The sequence below is a fragment of the Vulpes lagopus genome, chromosome 12 (assembly GCF_018345385.1).
Source record: "Vulpes lagopus strain Blue_001 chromosome 12, ASM1834538v1, whole genome shotgun sequence".
In the NCBI taxonomy this organism is placed as follows: domain Eukaryota; kingdom Metazoa; phylum Chordata; class Mammalia; order Carnivora; family Canidae; genus Vulpes; species Vulpes lagopus.
In genome coordinates this window covers 5,259,958-5,284,733 of record NC_054835.1, presented here as the reverse complement: position 1 = coordinate 5,284,733, position 24,776 = coordinate 5,259,958, and the positions used below count along the sequence as shown (strand labels likewise).

Genomic DNA, 24,776 nt, shown 5'->3' with positions numbered 1-24,776 from the left:
TTTTTGGAGCATTCACATGAACTGATAGGAAGACTCATATAATTCTACAAAAGAAGTCAGATTTCTATGCTGCTGATTCAATAAAATGATTAAGTTATACACAGTGCAAGAAGTTGATGTTGCCTTAATGTGAAAATTGCTGGTTGACCCAGTTAGGGCTACAAAATCTTAAAGGAAAAAACAACACATTTGTAAGAATATGGAAAGTGCTGCCTGAAACCCACTCACGTTCCCCACATGACGTATTCATACCGTGTAAACTCTTCCCCTTTGTCTCATGCTTGGTTACAACATCAGGGTGAGGCCTCCCTTACAGCTGCTCCAGAACTGCATGGGGATGCCTGGAGCCAACGGGCTTGGCCTCAAAGGACAAAGAGGTTTTTGGAGCTTCTCAAGGACAGGTGAAAGTTTTACATTTGCCCGTTTACTCTCAATCCCACACCCCTTGGGGATGGTACAAGACTCCGTGTGTGCACGTTGGGGTGTGTGTATGTGTGCATGTACTGGGTGAGCACATGTGTGCATACTGAAAGTAGAAGTGGTGGTGGTGAGGTCACCTTCAAAGACGTCATTTAGGATGAGAGTAAATACTGTGTGTATTACTGCTCTTAGAAAAGTACACTGTCCTTTAAGAAACTCACAAGTCTCAAACTGAATCTTCTAATTGCTAAGATGAGGCTCAGGCCCTTCTGAAAGATCACACAAAGAATGTGAAGACATTTTACAACCTGGAAAGGTCTACACAAGTGCAGGCCATTAATTGGAATGGTATTTCCCTAAGAAGATGTCTGGAAATTCTGACTTTGTGACTTTGAGCAGGAGGACATGAAAAAGCAAAGCCACTATAAATGCCAACTGGGAGAGAGACACAGATGTCTGGGCATTTGGTAACACCAAGACATAAAAACCAACTCTTAATGACAAAATGTTCTCTGAGCAGAGAACACAAATTTAAAATACTTATGCTGAATAGTGGTTCTTAACCCAGAAGATTTAAGGGTCCTAGAGGATCCATAGAGAGCTTAAGGAGGTGTGTGTGTAACCCTGAAATTAGATTCAAAATGTTGTGTACATGTGCCATCTGTACATTTCAGTGGCCTAGTGTGTGTGTGTGTGTGTGTGTGTGTGTGTGTGTGTGTGTGTGTGAGGGGTGTGTCCACTGCTTTCGTGGGTTCTCAAAGGGGCAGGGGACTCCAGGTAGCCTGAGGACATCATGTATGAAATGTCAGTATACTTAGACCTGATCCCACAGGGGCTCTCCACTCTAAGGACTGATGGTATTTGTCATTGTGCTGGACTCCCTTCTGCCACTTGGGGGGCTTGGTGCAGACTCTGCAGGGCAAGAACGTGGCCTAAGTGCAGGACTCCTTGCTGGATCCTCTAAGAACATTAACACAGCTTATGAACTGATGGATGCCAAAAAGGGTGACAAAGCCTCTTCTTTGGAAATAAAACACTCTGGGGAGCAGCATGTGGGACTCTGGCCTCTGTGGAGCCAACTGCACTGAAGTCCACGAGGGCCTCTAGGGCAGTGTTTCTCCAAGGAAGGTCTGTGGCTCACTAGTAGGTTATGAACTGATAGAACAAATGGAAGTTCTTTCTTTGCTGTTTCACCACTGAACAAGTTATATTTCCACAGACTTTCATTTTTACATATGCCTAGGAAGTTCTTATCAAGAAGGTCACTAAATCTTGCTGGAATTTGGTATTTATAGAGCTCTTGGGAACACTGTGAATTTCACCATTCATACAAACAAGCCGATAGTGGGAATTAATGAAACCTTTGGAAAAGATACTTTGCCATCAATCTGGTCTTATTGGTTGTGGTTTTCTAGCATTAGTCGTATTTTGAGCTCACTGTTCCCCTGAAACCAGACTTTAAAGTGTGTAGGTTCTATAATTCAGATACAAAGCATTTATACCTTTATAGTAAATGCATTTGTAATTCTTTTTGCTTTTATAATGGACACTTCTCTAGTAATGCACTGTCTGTGGGTTTGTTCCATTTAACTAACTTATATATATATTTGGAATACAGACATAATGAGGTAGATTTGTTTTATAATAAAAAATCATGCAAATAGTAAGTTCCTATGCAACTAGTTTATTGTTTGCTTTTCTCTTGTTGATTACCACCTATTTTTTTCTCCAAGAAAAGTGGAAACAAAACTAGATACACAGCCCACAGAATTTCTGGGGTGACTGAATGAACTACAGATTAAGCAGTGGTTTCCCAACTGTGGTCCTCTGACCAGTGGCATCAGCCTTGCCTGGTAACTTGTTAGACATACAGATTCTCTGGGCTCACCCCAGACTTATGAATCAGAAATTCAAAAGGGGGTGATTGTAGTATATACAAAAGCTTGGGAAACACGGCCCTAGAGCTTTGCTGAGTGCATCCGGGCACCCCATGAGAGCTTGTTAGAAATGCACAATCTTGACTACTCCCTAGAGCTATTGAATCAGAACATGCATTTGGTCAAGATGTCCAGGCCATGAATATGCACACAAGGCTGGAGGAGCACCCCTCAGCCCCATCTGCCTGACCAGGCCCGGTCCAGCAGCTCTGCTTCACTTAAGCATGCAAAGGCACACACATGGTATGGAAATTGGGGCTCTCACTAGATGCTGCTCAACTTTATCTGGGGCTTCCCCTGGGGACTCTGCAGCAGACAAGCTTGTCTTCCTCCTGTCCCACAAATCTCTAAGAATTGCAATAACTTCACTGATGACAAAGGACATTCATAAGGGAACCTGAGAGTATCAACTCACCTCTTTTTTACAGATCCCTGAAGCCACCAAGCTTGATGGAGCATCTCCTCTCACAATGGATTTCAGTTTTAGTGCCTTACAGAACAGAGATCTCTCTTAAAGTTTGTTATCAGACAGGAAAATAAGAGCAGGTTCAACAGTTGTGATTTGCAAGAAGTTTTAAATAAAACAGGAGTAATTTTAGACTAAAGTTTTAGGTTCCCACACTTCCCTCTCACTGCAGCCAAGGAATGCAGCCAGCTGAATACGGTGAAGCCCTAATGACAATGTCCTAGCCCAAATGACCCCAAATGCCTATCATTTCAACTAATTGATATCTCAGTGCAGTGATTCCTACCCCAGGAAATGGAAAACTTGATGAGGCGAAATCTCTGAAAGCAGAGTCAGAGTGCCTTTAAACAAAGGACCCACATGGGAGAGCTCCTGTCACAATGTACCTGTTAGGGGCAAAGTTACTTTTGCCCTGAAGCTTTCCTAGGTCACCCTGCTTTGTTCTCTCCTTTGGGTTAGAACCTTTAGCTGCAGCTGACAGCTCTCCTCCTCCTCTGTGTTGTGACAAGGGATCAGGATAGAAAGCTGTGTCACCTCCCAGAACTGAGACATATGGACGTCACGTGGGAGTGACACAAAGTGGCAATGATTTCCTCCAAAATCTGGAATAAGATGCTAAGTGGGAGCCTCCTAACTATGAGGATTGCTTCCAGCCAGCGGAGTGGGAACTCAGGTCCACAGGGACGCCAACCTTCTGCACTTATTGCTGCCAGGGAGGAGGAGGAGGAGTTCAACATGCTTTTCCTATGTGGGCTTCTCACTCTTCAGAAAGTCCCCAGGAGGCAGGCAAATGGTATGTGCTCCCTTGACAAGAGGGAGCCCAGCCTGGGCCTTGTGGTCTCTTGCTTCGAGGTAGTGGCACTCCCTCTTCTGCAGAAGGCTTTGCTCCCACTCATACCCATAGAGAACCACGTCTATGTGGTTATCAAAAATCTTTTTTTGGGGGGGGGGGTTTATCAAAAATCTTAATCGTGGTTTCCACAGTAATCCTGAGTGAAATTATAGAGCTCCCACAGGAGTACACAGGCATGAAATTCTTTGCAGGCAGGCCATCTGCATGGGGCTCATGACTGCACATCTTGCCAAAGAGGTTTCAGAATAAAACCCACCTGCCCTATTCTAACAAACTCTGCCTGGCGGGCCTCCTCTTTCTTCCGTGCGGACTTGGGTGATTCTGGTAAGACGTCACTAAAAGATCGTCTATTAAGCATGTTCTGAAAAAGAAAAACAAGTTACGAATTCCAAAAATCGTTGTCAAGTCTCATCCTTTGGCTTCTCCTTAACTAAATACAGACCTCTTTGTCCAAATGTTATTTCACTCCCACTTACTCCATAAGCATTTACGGAACATCACTTAAATGCTGGGGTCTGTGCTAGATGCTAGGAGTAGAAGACCAACAGGTGGAGAGCCAGTGCTGCATAATAGCTGAGAGCACAGCCTTTGAAATCAAGCACACCAGCAGCTCCAGGGCTTACTAGCTTCCAACAGTGTGATAGGGCCACACTATAACACAGCTCCAGGGATGCTGTTCTCCTAGAGTGACACCCTGGTACAAGGCAGGTGGAAGTCTATGTGAATGGTACCCCTGGAGCTGTGCAACTCTGTGGCCCTCTTGGTAACTTAGGACAAGTGTGTTAATTTCAGAGTTTCAGCATCTTTATGTGGCTAATACCTGTCTCCTAGGCATGTTATGAAGGCTACATGAGGAAGTGCGTGTAAGGTGCTGGGCACAGTGCTTAGGCACATACTCCATAAATGTTTGTTCTCTTCCAGCATATAGTCAGAGAATGGGAATGCTCATTCAGGCAGCAAGTACTGACTGTGCACCCACTAGTCTGGCAGATGTGGGGAGTGTGATACACAGTCTCTGACCTTATTGGGCACAGTCTAATGGGGGAGACAGAACTGAGGGACTGATACATGATTGGCACATGGGAGAATGAAGGGGAAGTACATACAGTATCTGAGAGCATCTAACAGGGGGACATGGCTTCAACTGGGGGTTGGGGGAAAGCTGGCCTCAGGCATCCATGCTTCAGCTGGGACATGAGGGGGGCATGGTGTCCTCACCTTGGAACCCTCTCTGCACCTCTACCTGACTTTAGGGGGGGAAAAAAGGAATCGACAGATTAGTGATTATGGCTTGCTCATTAGCATCTTGGGGTTAGTTTGGCCTAATCCCTGTGAGTGGCTAGGGTATACTGGCCAGCCAGAAGTCAAGGGGTGCCTATAAAATGGTGGTGGTCACTGTACCCAAGGGAAAGGACCACACAAGCAGCAGCTCACCTTGATATTCTTCATCTCCCCACATAAGCACCTGAAACCCAATGTCTCATTTATTTACAAGCATCACTGGCAGTGCGTTTTGCTGCAGTTTATGAATGCAAGGAGTCTACAGGAATCTCCCCAATTATTCTGTACTTCCCTGTTAAAGGCAGGAAATACTTCTGAACAGCAATGCTTTTATGTGCATAGTGAGTCCATGGCACCTGGTGATCTCACACCAAGTACAGAGGTCTCTGAGGAACATGGGTGCCCCTAAAGACACCAAGGTGGCGCTGGGTCTCATCAGTGTGGACATACCATCAGCCTAGGGATTGTCTGGCACAAAGCAAATTTACAGTAAATGTAAATGCTTATCTCAGTGCCTGTAGATGGAGCTAGCCAATCAATCTCCAGAAATCCTTAAAAAGCTCCTGGTCTCTCTCCAAAATCCCCACTCTTGTCTGTCCACCAGCTCTATGGCACTGGTAATGTTGAGTAGTACCACCAAGGACAGTCACCCCAAAAAAGGAGGTGAAATTACTGAAATTACAGAAATTACTGACTGACACCATGGTGCCAAGCCTGCACCTCCATTTCCACAGGCCTATGATCTCTGAAAATCACTTTCCTGTGTATGGACATTTAACACTCTCTTGTGGTAACAATGAAAGAATAAATGTCAGCCACGTGGCCACACTGGTGTTGACAGCAAGGATCGAGACAACTCCTTCGCCATTTGAACTGGGACTCATTGCTAGGACTTGTGTTCTCAACTCAAACCCATGAGAAGGAAAGAAGACCATGGACCCAGGGTTACCTTATGCAAGTCTGGCATCAAATCCTGGTATAAAGACCGAATCAACATATCCAGAGTACGTCGACGTTTCTGGGCAAATGTTGGGGTTTCCAAAGTGGCTTTTTCACCATTAATTACTAAAATAAATCAAGTTATAAAGGGAGTTACAAAAATTAACATGCTATTGAAGAATGTCCTTCTCAAAGAAACTCCTCAAAATGAATGCCACCCACTTTCCCAATACTGGTATTACCATTGGTGCTACCCTTCCTTCAAGGAAGAATGCTTAAAACCTCTCTAAATTTCTCTATACAAATCCATAGTCCATAGGTATGTCTGTCTTCCTTTTCCTGTTGGACTGCAAGCTTCCTGAGCAGAGGGTATATCTAATTACTTGAAGACCTAGTACCCACCAGACATGCCCCTATCTACTCTTTCTCCCTTCCCTTCCCTTCCCCTTTCCCCTTCCCCTTTTCCCTTCCCTTTCCTTTCCTTCCACCCATCCACCTAAACACATCCCTCTAACACATGGGCCAAAACACCAAGATGCCCGTCAACAGGATCAAATATATATTCACTACATTTTGTTAAGAAAAATAACAATTGCCTAACAGAGTACTGGGATTCTTACTCTAATGGTTTCTTCTGGAAAAAAAAAACAAAAAACTGGTGGTTAGTGTATTATAGACACTGCAGACTAAGAGTCAGTAAAGTGGAACATCCAGTTCCACATCAGAGCACAGAATAGGAAATGTGCAATAAGGGGGTTTGGAGCTTGAAGTCAAGACAGTTATGGGTTTGAACCCCAGCTATGCTGCCATATTCTTAAGTAAATTATTTAGCTTCTCAGGGCCTTATTTTTCTACTCTGTAAAACGGATGTAGCCATACTTCCTTATAGGGTCATTGTAAGAATTTATTTTATTTATTTATTTTTTTAAATTTATTTTATTTTATTTATGATAGTCACAGAGAGAGAGAGAGAGAGGGGCAGAGACACAGGCAGAGGGAGAAGCAGGCTCCATGCACCGGGAGCCCGACGTGGGATTTGATCCCGGGTCTCCAGGATCACGCCCTGGGCCAAAGGCAGGCGCCAAACCACTGCGCCACCCAGGGATCCCTCATTGTAAGAATTTAAATGATATAATACATATAAAGAGTTGACATGATAGTAGGCATATCAAACTGAATAAATATTAACTGTTATTTTTCTCATTGGAAGGGCCAAAGGATGGAGTGTTCACAGACTGAAAAATGAAGTTCTTGGGCCCATGCACCTCCTGGATAGGATCTGAGCGCTGGGGGCAAGCTGGGCTTGTTTGTGCCAAGACATCTCTTAAGGAATTTACACTGCATATGTTTTTTTTTTTTTTAAGTTTTTAAACCCAAACTTAAAAACTTTATTTGAGAGAGACAGCATGAACAGGGGAGAGAGAGGAATAGGCTCCCTGCTGGGGAGAGCCAATGCTTTGGTGCTCAATCCCAGGACCCCGAGATCATGACCTGAGCTGAAGGCAGACACTTAACCAACTGACCCATCCAGATGCCCCTAATCTGCATATGTTTAAAAGACATGCCCACTATTTACTGTAATCCTGTGACTGGGAATTTTTTGTTTGAGAATATTACTCAACCATTAGAAATGACAAATACCCACCATTTGCTTTGATGTGGATGGAACTGGAGGGTGTTATGCTGAATAAAATAAATCAATTGGAAAAGGACAGACATTATATGGCCTCATTCATTTGGGGAATATAAAAATTAGTGAAAGGGAATAAAGGGAAAGGAGAGAGGATGAGTGAAAATATCAATGAGAGTGACAAAACATGAGGGACACCTAACTCTGGGAAACGAACAAGGAGTAGTGGAAGGGGAGGTGGGCGGGGGGTTGGGGTGACAGGGTGATGAGCACTGAGGGGGGCACTTGGCAGGATGAGCACTGGGTGTTATGCTAAATGTTGGCAAATTGAACTCCAATTAAAAAAAAAAAAGAGTATTTTTTCCTTCGTACTCCAGAAAAAAAAAATCCATTTTAAATGACCTGTTTCAGCCAAATAAGGGGGAAAAGTAAGAAATTTTGTCAAAATGCCACTTCCTGTTATCTTGGAGTTTCCCACCTGGCCTTCTTCCTCTCTCCTGCTTCATTGACTTTGAATTCAGAGATTTCAGATCCCTTGGCTTCTACCTTTTCTCTCAGTCCATCAACCCCTCCTGGTCCTTCCTGCCTCCACAATCCATTCTTTCAATAACCCCCTTCACAGCCCAGAGCCTGAGTTCTTCCACTGTATTGACTGCATGTCTTCAATTATAGATCAAGCATTTGCTTCATTCCACCCAAGTGTCCAAGGGGGCTGCTCAGTCACTCTGTTGACTGGCTCCATTTGAATCAGCAGATACACCAATAATCTGGGTTCTTAGGTTGCTGAGTCATCTCTGATCATTATTCAAGGGCTCCATGCCTGCAGTGGCCCCATCCCTACTATAGGCACTCTGCAAAGATGGCTTACCTCCTACCCCCTGCTTCCAACAGCCTCCACATTTCTAGCTGCTGAACCCATTCTCTGCTGCTGACTCTTTGTTTCAGGTCTGTCTCTTGCTCTCTATCTGATCTTCTGGACTAGAAACACATGGACCCCCATTTTAAGACTAAGGCAAGTTCATATATAATTTCAGATTTCTGTCTTTGTTTGGAATATCTGGCAGCACTGGGCACATGCTCCTGAGTGGAGTTTGCAAGCTCAACTTGCAGCTATAATAACCGAGGGCTATTCTGGAGAAGGATGAGCTCTTGTGGTTAAGATGGGGGCTCAGGGTCAGGTATTTGGGTATTACTGGTGGAGCTGAAATGTATACTCACCAGCTAGTAAAGCCTGGATGGTCAGGTTCTAAACATATCATATCCATATTCTGTCAGTCTGTCTTCTCCCCTCTCCACTCCTCACACATATACACACTCGCTAACAACTCCCCTTTCCCTAAGTACATACCCACATAACCATCCTTTGTCCTGCCTGCTTCCCACTCTCTGACAAAGACACAGATACATAGCCAGAGATTCAGAAATGGCTATATCAGAACCCTGGGCAGCAAGGCACATTTGAGGCCCCCTATACTGTGAGCAAGGGAGTGTAGATAAACTTCAAGGCAGGTGGACAGCATGGTAGATACAGATTAGGACACAGGAGAAGATCTATATAACACTACCAGAAAACTGAATGTTTCACATGAAGAATTAACAGAATGTGGAATGGGACCAATGCTTAAACAATGAGATTTCTCTTATACAGCATCCTCAGAGAACCTGAAGAAATGTATTCTGATGTAGAACAAGTTGCAAAAAAATTCAAAATAGAAACTTACACTTCACTAGCAAAAAGTCCCTGAATTCCTGGTGGTCTGTAAACACCGGTGGGGATGGCAAGGGGGGGCCAAAGAGTGGTACACTTTCTTCTGAAAATATTTTCAGCCTATATAAAGAACATTTCAGAATTATTTGTTTTTTCTTCAAAGACTGCTATGATCTTACATTCGTTCAGTTGCCTATGTGGTATGTCAAGAATAGTCATTCCATAGAAGGAGTGCTGTCTCTGAGCTGCCAGAGGTTTAGCCACTGTGCAGCTCTCCCATGTGCTTTAGGGAAGAGGTCAAGCCTTCCTGCATCCTTAGTGGTCCAACCTACCAAGCTGTTGGCAAGGTCAAGAACACTAGGAATAATAGCAAAGGCCACCATTGAGTATCCCATGCATACGAGGCAGCATACTTGGTATTTTAAGACATAGCGTCAACCAATTCTCATCAACCTGCCAAGGTAGTAGCATTATATTCTGTGCTACAGATGCAGCCTGTGACTCTGAGAAGATAAACACTTTTTTTCAAAACCACAAAGTTAATAAGTGATAGACCTGAGATTCCACCCAAATCTATTTAGGTCAAAGTTCACACTTTTTTCACAACATCATGATATCCTTTTAACAGATTAATTTTTGAGGACAGAGGGATAAGTGGACCAGGACATAGCTTAGGAAATGGGGTACTCTGGTCAAGATCAAACATACCAAATTTGTGCCCATTTTAGAGTATAATAAAATTCCAAACTCACCTTGAACCTTGGGTTTATTATATACAGCAAAACTATATGGAACAAGCTTTTCCCAAAGATGATGGCCTTGAAGAAAGTTCTGGTGGGTGAGGACACTTGTATCATATCAATCACCAATTTATGTATCAAGAGTCATCAAAAGAGTGCCAAATTAACAAGTAAACATGAGAATTAGAACAAGCAACCAAGAGAAAGTCATCACCTACCTGTAATTGTCATTTTGTTGATCATACCTCACTAAGGCAAAAATATCTGTGGTGATGGTTAAGGAAATTAATCAACAACTCCAATGCTCACTGTCAATAGTTTATGCCTTGAAATCTCTTATGCAGAATCATCCTAGACCTGTACTTTTGGCTCACTCATAGGTTGAGATGGTGCCTTGACTTCTTTAAAAGAGACAGCTCAAGAAGACATAAGGTCAACCTCTGTGTGCTCATCCTTTGGGGAAAGAGCTTAGTCTCTCGATCCATCAGAAAAGCAATATAAATATATCTATTATGCAACTAAGCAGCCAACAAAACAAAAAGATCAATTCTTTTGCTTGGAAATAGAAAACATCCCAATACGAAACTAGACATACATTTCCTCTCACCCATTTTGAAAATAAAAGCAATTTAAATGTTTCCACTACACACCTTCCTTCTCCTTCTGGCTTTGATAGACAAACCAAAACAAACCAATGCAGTTGATGGCAACCTCTCAGCAGAATCTACTTTGCTTGTGTCAGGTGTGTTGAATCTAAAATGGTACCATACCATGGTTAGCTCTCTTTTTTCTAGTCCTCCTCCACCCCTGCCAGCTCCCACCCTTAGCTACCCACTGCAAGGGCTAAAAGGCCATCAGTCCCTCAAAGTGTTTCCATTCCTGGACTCAAAGGAAAGATTCTGCATTAACTTTCTGCTGTCCCTTTCCAGAAATAAATGTGTCAAGGCCCAAATCTAAAAGTTACAACCAAAGGAAATTCTAAAAATAATGACTGCCTCTTGGTTACTTAAAGAGCCACCTGCTTTGCCTCCCTGCACGGTACCTGGAGAAAACTTCTGTTTTACAAGAAGAAAAGGGGAAAGAGCTACCCTAAATCCCAGGGAATGGAGAAATAGATCACTTAATGAGCAAGGATGCGAGCAAAAACAATTACTATTCAAGTGTAGGTACATACATGTTCCTGCTCTCATGGAAGAAATCTGGCCATTCCCCACTTTTAAAAACTTGCATGCTATATTGTTAGGTTACAATGAATAAGCCAAAGCATGCAAAGCAATATACCTCCAGGTGTGACAGGTCACAATGGTCCTGTCTCTCAACATTTTTTACTGGAGTCTGCCAGGGAACATGAACAGCTAGACCAGAGTTTATTCTGAAAATGCCTATTAGCTGCCTTTTATCTACAATATACAACCTGTAGAGGTACCACCTTTGGGACTCACTGTTGTGGCCCATGATCCAAAGCAACAGGGCCATGATGGCATCTGTTGGGTGGCCAACCTCCTGGCCTGTGCCTGTCTGAGCTGAGCTTGGACATTACAGAGAATTTCAGCAGGTCTCTTCCAGCAGTATGAGCTAAACAGGGATTCGAAGAAGCAGAGGGAAAAGTGAATAAAAATGATTAATTCCATCATTTCTTAAATTTCAAGCAGTAATGCAGTAGCGATCACCAGGGTTTAGAATCAACAAAGAAGCATTACCTGAGGAAAGGAAAGATATTCTAGAAGCTAAGAATTCTCTGGGAATGAATCCATCTATTATTCCAATGGATGGAGAAAGATGAGGGCAGAAAACCCCAAGGGAAAACCCAGAGTAGTGGCTCTAAAAATCTGGTGATGAAAAACAACCACGACAAGCAAGTCAACTGTCAGGTTTGTTTTGAGGGTTACTTTAGTCTCTTGAGGCTGACCAATAGCTTGCTAAACTTGTTCACAAAGGTCCAGGATACGTGTAAAGTGGGAGCGGATCATGGAAGGCTTAAAGGCAGGAGAAGGCTCCTCTCCCTCCTGGAACACAATGGTGACGATGTCATTTCCAATGTGGCGCTTCCTCTCCACCTGGATGGAAGCATAAGTAACATCAACAAGGAGGTCACCCATACATGGCAGATTCACAAGGTTCAAAACACTAATGTAATGTGTCAAACCACAATGATCACAGAACCCCGCACTTCCTCCATCTTTGACTTTTTGCCTCCCGTGTTCTACCAGTCCAGCCTCCAGGCTCTCCTATACATCTCCTCTGCTCCCTGCCCAATGCAGATCTGCATCTCCTCTTGTCTCCCCTTCTGTGGCAGCCTCCTAACTAGCTTCCTTGCCTCCAACATCTTGATTTTGCTGCTCTGATTGTGTCCACGTGTGCTTCTACTTCGTCTCCCTAGACCAGCATTCAAGGCCCTCAGACAAGAAGCAGTACATCAGAATTTCCTGGGGGTGGGGCTCAAACATGTAGATATTTATAAATGCCTTAGCTAGTTCTGAAAGATGTACCTGATGAGGAAAATGGGCTTACTTAATCTGACCTCAGCTGATCTTTCAAAATGATCTCTTAGATCTATTGTAAGCAAATTTTCTTCTGTAAAGGGCCAGGTAGTAAATATTTTCAGCTTTGTAGATCATGTTGTCGGTTTACAATCAATGGCTCTGCTGTTGTAGTATAAAAGCTGCTATAGGCGACACATAAATGGGTAGGCATGGCTGGTGTTCCAATAACACTTTATTTAACAAAATAGGCAGTATATGAGATTTAGCCCATGCTCCATTGTTTGCCAACCCCATCCTAGACCTTTGCTTAATTGTCCAAACAGAATGATTCATTGTTTGTGGATCTCCAGTGTTTCCTGTTCTACACTGTAAGCTCCTGGAGAACAGGATCCCTGTTGGATTCATATTATTGTTCCCTTTTTGCAAATGCAGAAATGAAGGTTTAGAGAGTTCTAATAATTTAAATTCAACTTAATTCAGTAAGTCATTATTTTGGCATTGATTTCTTGGCTGTGACATGGAAAGCACACTCAACAAAAGGAAAAAAATGAGATAAATTGGACTACATCAAGATTGAAAGCTTTTGCGCATTAATGGATACCACCGACAAAAGGCAGCCCAATATTTGCAAACTGTATATCTGATAAGGGATTATATCCAGAATATATAAAGAGCTCCTGCAACTCAACAAGTCAAATAACTTGATTAAAAAATGGGCACAGGAGTTGAATAAACATTTCTCCAAAGGTTATGTGATAAACACATGAGAAGATGCTCCATATCGCTGATCAAAACCACAATGAGCTGCCACTTCACACCCATTAGGAGAACTATTCCAAAACAAAACAAAACAAAACAAAACAAAACAAAACAAAACAAAACACACCAAAAAAAACCCCCCAGTAATAATAACAAGTGCTGTTGGGGATGTGGAGAAAGTAAAACCCTGGAGCACTGCTGGTAGGAATACAGAATGGGGCAGCTGCTGTGGAGAGTCGCATGCTGGCTCTCCAAACACTAAAACATGGGATTACCACATGACCCAGAGATTCCTCTGAGATAAGAAAGGCTGCAGGAGAGTAAGGCTTCAGTCCTGGACATGTTAGATTTGAGGCATATCTTCCAGGAGGGTATTGAGAAGAAGGCTGCACAGCTGAGTCTGGACTTCTGCAGGGAGGTCTGGCTGGACATGTGAATTTGGGTGTTGCTGGCATATAAAAGCTCTCTAAAGCCCTGAGACTGGGGGAGATCATTGAGCGAGTGAATGAGAGTAGCGGAGGAGACAAGAGGCAAGAGCAGTGTCCTGGGCCAGGCAAAGCTCCCTATGCACCCAAGATCACAGTGCTAGTTCTTGGCAGAGCTAGGACTGGGTCTAGATGGGCTGCTTGCATCTGGTACTTGATGCTGTCCTCAGGGCCCGGGACTGGGAGACCAGGCAGTGTTAGTGGTGCAGGCCAACACAGGGTGTTAGGAGGAAGGTGAGGTCCCAGAGAGGCAAATATCAATACTTGCCCCCCATTAAAGTTTGGTTCAGTGACAGAGGAGAGAGGTGGAAGTCATGGAAATACTGGAGCCTACGAACTCTAAGAGAATTGGTTTCTTTATGTTAGATTTGGGATACAGCTCAGACGGTCCCACTGTGTTCTCGATGTTAGGAGGTCCAAAGATTTTATGATCCAGGCTGGCCTTCGCCTTTTCGTCTGTTATGTTATTAAATGTGCTGCCAAAGCGAGCACGTCGTCTGTTATGTTGAGTCCTCAAGGTACAGAGAGAAGCTCATAGTCAGGGTTCCTTCTCTGCTCTGCCATGATGGGGCGCACTGAAGGCTCACTAGCATCCTGTGTTTGTCTCTCTTCCCACCTATGATCTTCCCGGTGATAGAGACAAGTTTTCCTTTTTCTCCTATCTACTGATGCCGGGCAGGTGGAGGACCCAAGTGCTACCCACTGAGACAACCAAGATGTTAAAGACACCAGGGTCCATCTAGGGACATTTCAGTGCTGTTGGCCTTAACATATGAACAGCCTCTCAAAGAGATAAGGTTAAAGACCTCTGAGTTGGGCAAAGGTTGAGCTGTCACATTCTTTCCTCCTGTCTCTCTAGCTAATGCCCCTAATCTGTCATGAGACATGGGCAGTTTTGGTGACTGTACAGGGCTGAAAAGGTTGGAGTGGGAGGAGAAGGAAGATTGCAAAACACTTCCGTGGAGGTTCTGTGATTTTATTGTTGAGCTGTAAGAGATCAATACAATTCATGATGACTGGGAAGGCCAGCCCGGCCCCTCTTCTACACAAGATCCTCAGGTCCTAAGGGATTTAGCTCTGACAGTAATTTAGGCTCCCTTAATCATGCAAAGGAAGATGCCTTGAAGAAAGTGACAGCCAGTAAGCAGTCTTCCTGGGCCAGGACACTTCCTGTTTCCATCTGACTTTTCCCAGAGTGAGCCCTCTAAAACCAGAACAAGGTTAAAACCTCCAGTGGGTCTCCAATGCCTGTGGGACAAATCCACCAACTCCTTACTCCAGGCTGGAAACCATCCAATGGTATCAGCCCTTCCTGCCCCCCATCTTGGCCCCCCACCACATTCCTGAAGCACCTTATTATCTCACGACTGGAATACCACATTTTAGCCCACTGGTCTGCCTTGTGTCTTTCCCTCTTATCGCAGTTTGTTGAAATAAGAATTATATGTGTTCAGAAAAAAAGCCTTCTTAGCCCAACATATCCCCTGTCGAGATTCCTATTTCTCACAAATCTTTGCTGACCAGTTGTCCATTCATGTTTGTGATATTTATTCATATAGATGCCTTCAATGTATAAAAAAGGGATAAGATGCTAATAAAAGTTAAGTGGACTCCCCCAAATCCTTCAAAAGCCAGCAGCATATGTCTTTGTTGGGTCTAAATTCCCACAAGTTGGAATTTCTTCTCCTGGAAATGGCCAGTCTCTGGGGTGAGGATTGTCTCAGGGATTTTTTTCCCCTAACATGGCACAGCACTTGCAGACACCCGGTGTTAACCTCCTGTGTTAACCTGAAACATGCTTGCCAACAATCCTGGGTAGCTTTTGATGAGATACCAGGCACATGGAGAGAAGACACAGAGAAAAGGCAATGTCCATGCAAAAACAGTTTCTTGAATCTATAAAACCATACTCATGTGTGCAAATACACAGACATGTATGTGCACTATTATCTCTGATCCTTTATTTAAGGGGACAGCATCAATGAGGGTAGTTCTTCTCAAGGCTTGTTGACAGCTCAAATATACAGGCTGTAAATAACATCTCTACATTGGTACCTGGGGTCCAGCTCATTTATTAACATACACAGTTTCTAATGCTATGAAACCAGAGCGATGATGCTTTCTCCACATTGAGGTCACTATTTGATGGTTTGTGTGTTCTCAAAGAGCCTGTGTTCACACATACCTGCTGTTTGTTCTCTTTGGAATATGGCAACATGGTGGAAACGTGGAACATGATCTCATGCCCTTGGTATACAGTATAAACTGAATGTACCCCTGTGGTATCATCTGTAAGATATAAACATGCATTTAGTAGGCACAGAGAATTCTGAGACCCTAAGGAAATAGTCATTATTTGGAGGCTAGGGAATATAGCATACAGTTAATACATTCCCAAAGATCATTCTGGATTATCCAACCGAGTGGAACCAACAGCATGGCTCACTCTCCAACTGATACAAGGCTCCTGCCCATGTGGAGAGCCCTCTTCCTCCTCACTCTAAGCTCACTAGCTGTCTGATTCATGTAGAAGTCTGAGCTAAAAAGAAGGAGCTATATAATTCCTTGCCTTCCAGTTACTGCTGGTATACAGGACAAAATTAACACAAGACGATGTACAAATAATTAATACATCTGTAAAACAAAGCACGTACTCTCACTGGCAGATGTTATAGTGGCTGAAAGCATGGGCTTTGGAGTTAGGCAGACCTGGGTTCAAGTTCTCAGCTATGTTCCTTTTTTTTTTTTTTAAGTTTTTATTTATCCATTCGAGAGAGAGAGAGAGAAAGAGAGGCAGAGACACAGGCAGAGGGAGAAGCAGGCTCCATGCAGGAAGCCCGACGTGGAACTCGATGCTGGGTCTCTGGGGTCACGCCCTGGGCTAAAGGCAGGTGCTAAACCGCTGAGCCATCCAGGCGTCACAGCTATGTTCCTTTTGACGTGTCACCTCAACTTTCTTGGAGCATCAGTTTCTTAATTTGAAAATGGGGATAAAATTGGTATCTAACCCATAGGGATACTTACAAGATTATAGTTGTCAAGTGCTTGGTACGGTGCCTAGCCATAGCAAGGATCAGCAATGGGGGGTTGTGACCATGACAGAGAAGCTGGGTATTGGCAATGGGGCTGCTGACCTTGCTACCCTTGCAGGTTTACCAGGAGCTCTTGCACCTTGCTGAACTGTTCCCCACACAGCAGCCAGCAAGTTTGGCTTGAAGGGGCAATATCATCCCACCACACCTCTACTTAAAACCCATTTGTGATATCCTGTTCCATTTACCATAAAATCCAAAATTATTCATGTCAACTCAAACTCATGGGATCATTCCCTCCTCTTCTCCAGCTCATCTGCCATAAAGATGTTCTCTTAGTTTCTAGAACATATCAGGGTCTTTCCTGACTCAAGGACTTCACAAATGTTCTCTTGCTTAGAATTCTCTTCTCCCCTCAAGACTCCAATTACTCCTCCTCATTCCCTTGGAGAAGCCTTCTCTCATTCCCCAGGTTAGACAAAATGCCCCTATGGCACTCTGTACTTTTTCTTCTTTGTTTCTTCCAGTACTTTACTGAGGTATTTGGTAATTCCCTGTTTGATGTCTGTGTTACCCACTGGACTAGAAGCTCTTAGAAAGGCAGGGACCATGTTGGTTTATCCACTGCTACATTCCTGGAGCCTCACACAGCCCTGGCACACAGAGGCGCTCAGCAGTAAGTATTCGTAGGCAGACCATGGTCTGCCACACCAAGGGACTGTGAGGGCTGACTTAGTCTTATGAAACTTAGTGGAGCCCCCAAATGTGTCCAGCCACCCTGTGTCAGACTGGGTGTGAAGCCCTTCTTATCCTCTCCAGTCCATCCCTTCCCTCATTTTGGGTATAAATTCAAGTCAGATCAGACTGGCTGATAGGAGTCACACAAATGACAAGAGAAGAGATCAGGAAGCGAGCTTACTTTTGGTGTCCAGACCGCCACGGTAGCCTGTCCAGCCCTTTAGGGTGATTTTGTCACCCAGAAGATTCAAAAATTTTTGAAAAGCGTAACTTCCAATTTCTGTAGGAAGAGGTAAAGTAGGAAGAAAGTACAGAATCAGCATATCTTCATTTTCTAACTATACACTGAAATCACTTGAACGTTAACTAGGCTCTGTAGATGTGTGCAGCAGACAAACAGAACACAGAGGTCACACTTTCTTCTTGGGAGACCACACAGTAGTTTCCACGATTCCAAGGAAAGGAAAGCCACAGAATCAGACTGACCGACCTTCCCACTGCCAGTCTGGGATCACAAGGGTTTAGTATTGTAGAAATGAAAACACTGTCATTGCTTCCATTAATAACGAATAGGTATCTAACATGAAAAGTGCTAAAGAACAGGACAATGACACCATTTTATCATTCTCCCAACCACAAAAATCCAAGAACAACCTTCCTTTGCTCTTGGGACTATGATGTAGAACCAAATTCTTCACCTCCCATGTCACTTTCTGGTTAGACTCCCTCTTGGGCACTGCTACTTGGCATAAGTTTGGTGACCAATAAATATTTGTCAAATAAATGAAACTGGGCAACAACTGCCCTACAAAGTTTACTCAAAAACTTACTCTAAAATTTCATAAAACAACTGGCTGTTTCTTTGTATTAAAGACTCAACAGGTAAGGTCAGTTTGGATTGTCAAAACCATGGCAAGGCAGAACAGGGTCTTGGCACAAATTAGTGGGTACTTACCATTGCTGAGCATCTCATCATCTGTGAGCTGCCCATCTTTGGCAAAGAGAACCCCAAACTTGAAATTCACAGAGCCCTTACAATAAGACAACAAAAGGTGTTGAATGTAACTTTATCATCAGAACACATACAGTTATGAGATGTGCTGTTCATTCCTTCAGTGACCAGGATGGATACTTGGGGCATTACTTCCTCTCTTCCATCTCCACTTTGACCAGTATCAACATCCTTTCTTTCTATAAATTTTTATACCTTACAGTGGAAACTCAGTTTTTAGGTGAGTTAATTAATTTGTAACTTCATTACTAATGGCTTTTGCACGATGCCAGGTCCATTCTGTGGTGAAACATCACTCAAATAGCCAGCGGGAGCTCACAGGACCAGTGCTATGTTCTGATCATTAACGCAGGAGGGCTCAGCATAATTCAAAACTGAACACCACAATCTTAGGCTGATATCGTGTGGGCTCTTAGGAACAGAAATGGAAAATGTAGGCAATTTATTCTATAAAGTCTCGTTTTCCCCATTTCTTAAAGGTATTTAATCCTAAAATGTCACAAAACAGATGTGTGGGGGAGAAGGAAGGAAATCAGGAAGTAGCTAGTACAAATGTTCAGTCTACGACCGTCGACTTTAAACACTAGATTAAAATCAGATCCTGGGACACCTGGGTTGCTCAGTGGTTGAGTGTCTGCCTTCCGCTCAGGTCGTGATCCCGGGGTCCTGGGATCGAGTCCTGCATCAGGCTCCCTGTGGGGAGCCTGCTTCTCCCTCTGCCTGTGTCTCTGTCTCTCTCTCTCATGAGTAAATAAATAAAAAATCTTTTTAAAAAATCAGATCCAGTGGGGACAATAAATGCCAAATGCAAGATATCAGTTTCAATAGGAAGAGAGAGGAAGGAAATCAGGTGCCTCAACAGTACTTTGAATATTTTTTCCTTAAGTTGGATAACCCGTTTATAGGTCTTCATATTATTCTCCATTTTCTTGTATATCTGAAATATTTCATAATAACATAAAATCTGAGGTTGAAGAGAATCAACTTTTGGAAGGTTGTTTGAACTCCTCCCACCTAGATAAGGGAGTTCTTGGTGGTCAATTAAGGGGTAGGCTAGGAACAAAGGTGTTTAAAACCTTGGCCAGGGACACCTGGGTGGCTCAATGGTTGAGTGCCTGCCTTCAGCTCAGGGCGTGATCCTGGGGCCTGGGGATTGAATCCTGCATTGAGTTCCCTGGGAGGAGCCTGCTTCTCTCTCTGCCTGTGTCTCTCTCATGAATAAATAAATAAAAATCTTAAAAAATATTTTTATGATTCACATGTTCCTACGCTTCTCTCACTGTCTCCCTGCATGTTGTAGCCTGGGGTGCCTCTCCATGCAGTAGACAAATAAAACTTGGCTTTCAGGACACCAACAACACTTTATAAAATCACCAACCCTTAGGGACATGGCTAGTGCTGTTTATTAATTTTTTTCCCTGCTCATCTTTGCAGCTGATAGTTTATCACTATAATTGCTATAATTGGGTGGAATGAGGATAAATGCTCCAAGCTGAGAAGCTGGCAGTATTAAGCAGAAGTGCCTCCACCACATTGTCTCAGGGAAGCTATAAAGGTTACCACTGCTCACATCACTTCAAACGCATTGTAATGAGTGCTTTTTTTTTTTTCAAGATTTTATTTATTTATTTTATTTGAGAGAGAGAGAGAGAGAGAAAGAGTGGGTAGGGAGAGCAGAGGGAGAGACATTCTCAAGCAGACTCTGGATTCAGCGTGGAGCCCATTGCAGAGCTCAATCCCAAGACCTTGAGATCATGACCTGAGCTGAAACCAAGTGCGGACTTAACTGACTGAGCCACCCAGGCGGCCTGTAACTAGTGCTCTTGTAGCTTCAAGCAATATCCCTTTAGTAAGGAGATACAATTGAGAAAAAAAGAGATCAGCTATTTATTTTTCAAAACTTGGGAGATCCAAAAAAGAAATGTGAGAAGATAGACAAGTTCACAGGGGTTGTGCAAGGGAGGGTGGAAGAGGTTTCGGTGGGGAGCTTTCACATTTTCCATTTCTAAATTTCTGCAGGGGCTGTCAGAGCAGACATGTGTGTGTACTCTGTGGGGGCTCAGGAAATATATACAGATTCATGACTAGAATAGTTTTGAGACACAAACACTCTCTGCAGTGTAATCCTAATTTTATATAAAATATAACAAACACATATGCCAAAATGTGGTACTATTCTGGTAGTGGTTTACTCTGTGATTTTAGGGGATATTTTCCTTTAATCTTTTGTGCATTTCTTCATTTTTTAAATGTATATTACTTTCATTTTTTGCCTTCTACAATTATATATGGAGTTCATTAATTCTGTCACCATAAGCATGATTCATTCATGGATAATACATAGATAAAAACATGGACATCTCTGTTTGCCAGTGCTCTGCAGCAGCTCACACTACATCCCCACTGCCTTGCATGAAGTAACTCCTGCCAACAATCTGGGGTGCATCATTTCAGCTCCTTTGCATGTACATTGATATGTTCAGGAATCAGCTGAGATGTCACTGCCTCAGACGAACCTATTCTGTTCAATGTAAAAACCCTACTCCTTCCCCTATATTGTCTCCTTGTTTTATTTTCCTTGCAGCTCTTGGGGCTATCCACATTACCATGTTTATGTTTATGACCATGTTGCTTGTATAGTCTGTCTTACCTCACCAGACTATAAGCTCCATGAAGGGACCTTGTCTTGCTTGTCAATGTATTCCCAAAGCCACAAACAGTACATGGTACACACATGGTCAGGGGTGACCTGACTTGACATTTAAAAAGGACATTCGGATGCTACACGAGAAACAGAACAGAGTGGAAGCGGAAAGTTGGAGACTCTGTAGTGCAGGCGAGAGATGATGGGATGGCGTCAAGGGATGAGAGCAGTCATGGTGGAAACTTTGAGAAATGTTTGAATTAGATGTATATTTTGAAGAAATCATCACAAGATGTGCTGAAGGATTAGGTGTGGAGTGTGAGAGAAAGAGAGGTGTTAAGGATTTTTCCAAGTTTGGCTGGAGCAACGGGACAAATGATATGACCATTTACGGAGAGCTACGACATGCAAAAGCTACAACTTAAGGACCTGATTGCCTTTGATGGCATTTTTATTATTTCCCTGTGTTAGTTACATCCTTAGAAAACTCAACACATATTTTAAAGGTGGGGCAATAGGGAATGGAGATGTACAAATAAATATGGAGTCAGTAAATTGAGTGTGCTAATAAAGCACAAATGTCCTCTCTTTGACTTAAAGAAAATTAAGACCTCATGACTCGCCCTGATTAGGAGGCTACAATTTGAATATTTCCAAGCAGATTTAAGTAGCTTGTGTTTATATTTTTACAGCTAGCTATATAGAAAGCCCTGAAATTGACCTTGAAAACAACATGTCGGTCAAGTCTTTCAGTGACCGTAAGTGCAGTGGGCAAATCCGTGCAGAGGTGTGAGGGAAAGAAAAGGTCATGGTGGTGGCCAAGGGAGAAGCACATTTAGGAACACAGAGGGAGAACGTAGCAGGGACAATGTCTCAGAAAATTACTTACCTCTTGCTCTTCAAGAACCAGCAAGTCCTGTCAAACCAAAATTTGAAAGTTATATCCATGCTTAACAGGGATGATTTTATTCTGATTTTCTGTGAAAGCCAAGGTTCCATCTGTGTACACTGTTTCCCACCCCCACCCCACCCAGAAGTGCTTAAAATAGTCCAGTTTAGTTGTACAGATTTTTGTAGAATACCTGGTCATCTAGGAAAGTCACATTATAGCACAGCTATCTGCAAACAAAGATGATATACAGCAACAGGAAGAAATACGGAGACATCCAGATTTCTCTATTTAAAGCTAGCTTATCTCACATTGCTTCTGGAAAGATTTTGGCCAAGAAAAATATAACTCTAGTATAGCAGCCAGAGACAGATGAGGAACGTTTTTAAATAGCATCAGGCACCTTCCCACTTGGTGGGAAGATGCTTTCTTTAGAATGCAGTTTATTTTCTAGATTTTTTGGATCTGAGACCTTTTCCTTCCTCCTCTCCCTATCACCTGTGGCTCGGGGCCCCCTCAGGTACACCTACAGAAAGCTGGTGGCAGCAGTGCAACCAGCACTACCAGGGAGCACATGCAAGTGCACACTCACACACCCAGAATGGAGCAAGATCGTGTGGGAAGCCCCTTGTTTGGGTAGAGAGTCAAAACACAGATGTCAGGAAAGCTGAAGGTGACTTTTGTTTGGTGAAAGCCAGGCACAGAGTTAGGATATAAAGAGGCATAAGGTTGCCATAATTGGTTTTCTCATCCTTTTTGATTCTGTAGAAGAGGGGAAGCAGACAGGGATGCCTGGACAGACCTGAAATCCACTGAGGGCACATGCTCAGTGGCAGGATGCAGAAAGAAGCATCCCAGGGGCTCCAAGCATTTTAGAGCCTATGTCTGGTGGTCCCATCCAGGCTCTAAGAAGGAAGGGATTAAGAATATGGTCATCTGTACAGATGAAGTAATAAAGGCACACAGGCAGTAGCATATTTATAATTCTAAGTTGTTTTAAAATTAGCTAACAAGAGTTAGTTTTGAGCATCTAGTATTTCAAGTTGCTTAAAGTTTAACCAAACTACACCCATTTTGGCCTCAGTTCTTTCCGGGGTTGAGTCGGGGTACAGATACTATTTTAAACATTGAATTAAAATCGAAGATATGGGAATTCACAACACTGTGTATTTGGGGTAAGCTTAGAACCAATAACTTTATTTTGAAAGTGAACTATTTTAAAGGCATGCAAGCAAAAGCTGCTCATGCTCCCATCTATCCTCTCCATACCTTCTAAGTTATTTCCCTGAAAAGCAGACTTAAGCATGATGCTCCTCCACTTAAGGACTCCACAGGCTCCCTGCTGCCTCCTGGATAGAATTCGAACCTGCCTCTCCAGCCTCTTCCCTACTGCCTGGCCCTGGCATACCCAACTCCTGGAAACTCAGCTCTGACACATTGCTGGCACTATGTCATAGCCGCCTGTGTAAGTTTCAAGGGGGAGAATTTCGAAGCTCAGTTGATTGCAATGAGACAAAAGTTTGGTTGACATTTTTCTGATGACCTTTTATCTAGATTATGACTCCAATTTTTTTCCTCCCAAGGCAGATGGCTTTCCCTTCACAGTAAGTCTTGAGAAAACAGGATGGATTCTGGATACCTTCTATTCTCTATGGTACCCTGCAGTGTTCTAGGTGAATTAGAGTGCAATAAGTACATTTTGTGTTTACTCTGTAAGGAAAATCTTATATTCCATACAATTCTACAACATTCAATAAAAAGACTGGCTTTTCAACCACTAAGGTCCTTCTAAACATATACTCTTTCGGTTCATGGATCAAGGACCATAGAGTTCAGTGGTTCTCAGTTGTGGCTACGCCTCAGAATCACTCATGCAACTTTTGAAAAAATGCAGATTCCCACCCCCACCTGACAAATCAGAATCTCAGCTGTAAGATTCTTTATGATAATTGCTTTCAAAGCCCTATAGCCTTTCTGATTAGGCTCATACCTGAGGCTAAGAAACTGATGTGCTGTCCATGCTAATCTAACACTGTGATCAAAGAGATACCACGATGAGGCACAACATTCTGTTACCTTTTGGATCTCGGGATGAAAAATTTCCCTGGGGCCTTTCTCAAATTTGTCCAGGTTCATGGCACTGAAATAGAAAGGACAGAGTGAGCCACATCATGGTGGAAACTCAATGTGGAGCAAGTCTCAATGTTTCAGAGAAACTAAATATTATATCCCCTAGAAAAATTACGGCTGGATTCCTTGGAGGGCCTGGCACACAGAAGATCAATGATCACCCCGAGCGCTCAATGAATGAATGCATGGAGTAACCAAACTACTGTACTGTACTTTACTTATCTAACTGTCCTGTGATGATACTCATCTAATAGGACAGGAAGGGAGCAAACAGGAGTGTGTTTCAGGCAACCCGACTAACCTTCGAGATTCTTACTTTTATCAAAAAAGTGGTTCATTGACATTTACATAGCAATTAATGATAAAATGAAATGTAAGTAAGACCATCTGGTGTTTCTTTCTTCTTTTGGCAATTCCTCTGCCACTCATGGCAAACTGAGTTCTTTCATGTTCTACTTTGGACAAGCAATGTCAACCTCCTTGGGCTTAAGTTCCTCTAGAGGAAAAGCAGGGAGCTGAATGGCACCATACCAAAGGCCCCTTTCATCTAAGATTCCCATACTTGTAAGGAAAGGCAAACATAATAGCTGGTATTTATTTATTTTTAAAGATTTTATTTATTTATTCATG

At 43.1% G+C, this 24,776-nt stretch overlaps 1 protein-coding gene across 2 annotated transcripts in view; it reads right to left on the bottom strand.

Moving 5' to 3' along the window:
* Window positions 1-24,776, bottom strand: part of GARNL3 (GTPase activating Rap/RanGAP domain like 3) — a 147,385-nt gene that overhangs the window by 30,561 nt on the left and 92,048 nt on the right. For both annotated transcript variants that reach the window (XM_041723830.1, XM_041723829.1), the window contains exons 8-18: window positions 24,093-24,156; window positions 22,017-22,043; window positions 18,427-18,502; window positions 17,653-17,751; window positions 15,887-15,990; window positions 11,923-12,031; window positions 10,193-10,238; window positions 9,248-9,354; window positions 5,907-6,022; window positions 3,933-4,037; window positions 2,773-2,847 (exon numbers count right to left, since the gene is read on the bottom strand). In XM_041723830.1, coding sequence (XP_041579764.1) covers window positions 2,773-2,847; window positions 3,933-4,037; window positions 5,907-6,022; window positions 9,248-9,354; window positions 10,193-10,238; window positions 11,923-12,031; window positions 15,887-15,990; window positions 17,653-17,751; window positions 18,427-18,502; window positions 22,017-22,043; window positions 24,093-24,156 — 928 coding nt within the window. The remainder of the gene's footprint in view (window positions 1-2,772; window positions 2,848-3,932; window positions 4,038-5,906; window positions 6,023-9,247; window positions 9,355-10,192; window positions 10,239-11,922; window positions 12,032-15,886; window positions 15,991-17,652; window positions 17,752-18,426; window positions 18,503-22,016; window positions 22,044-24,092; window positions 24,157-24,776) is intronic.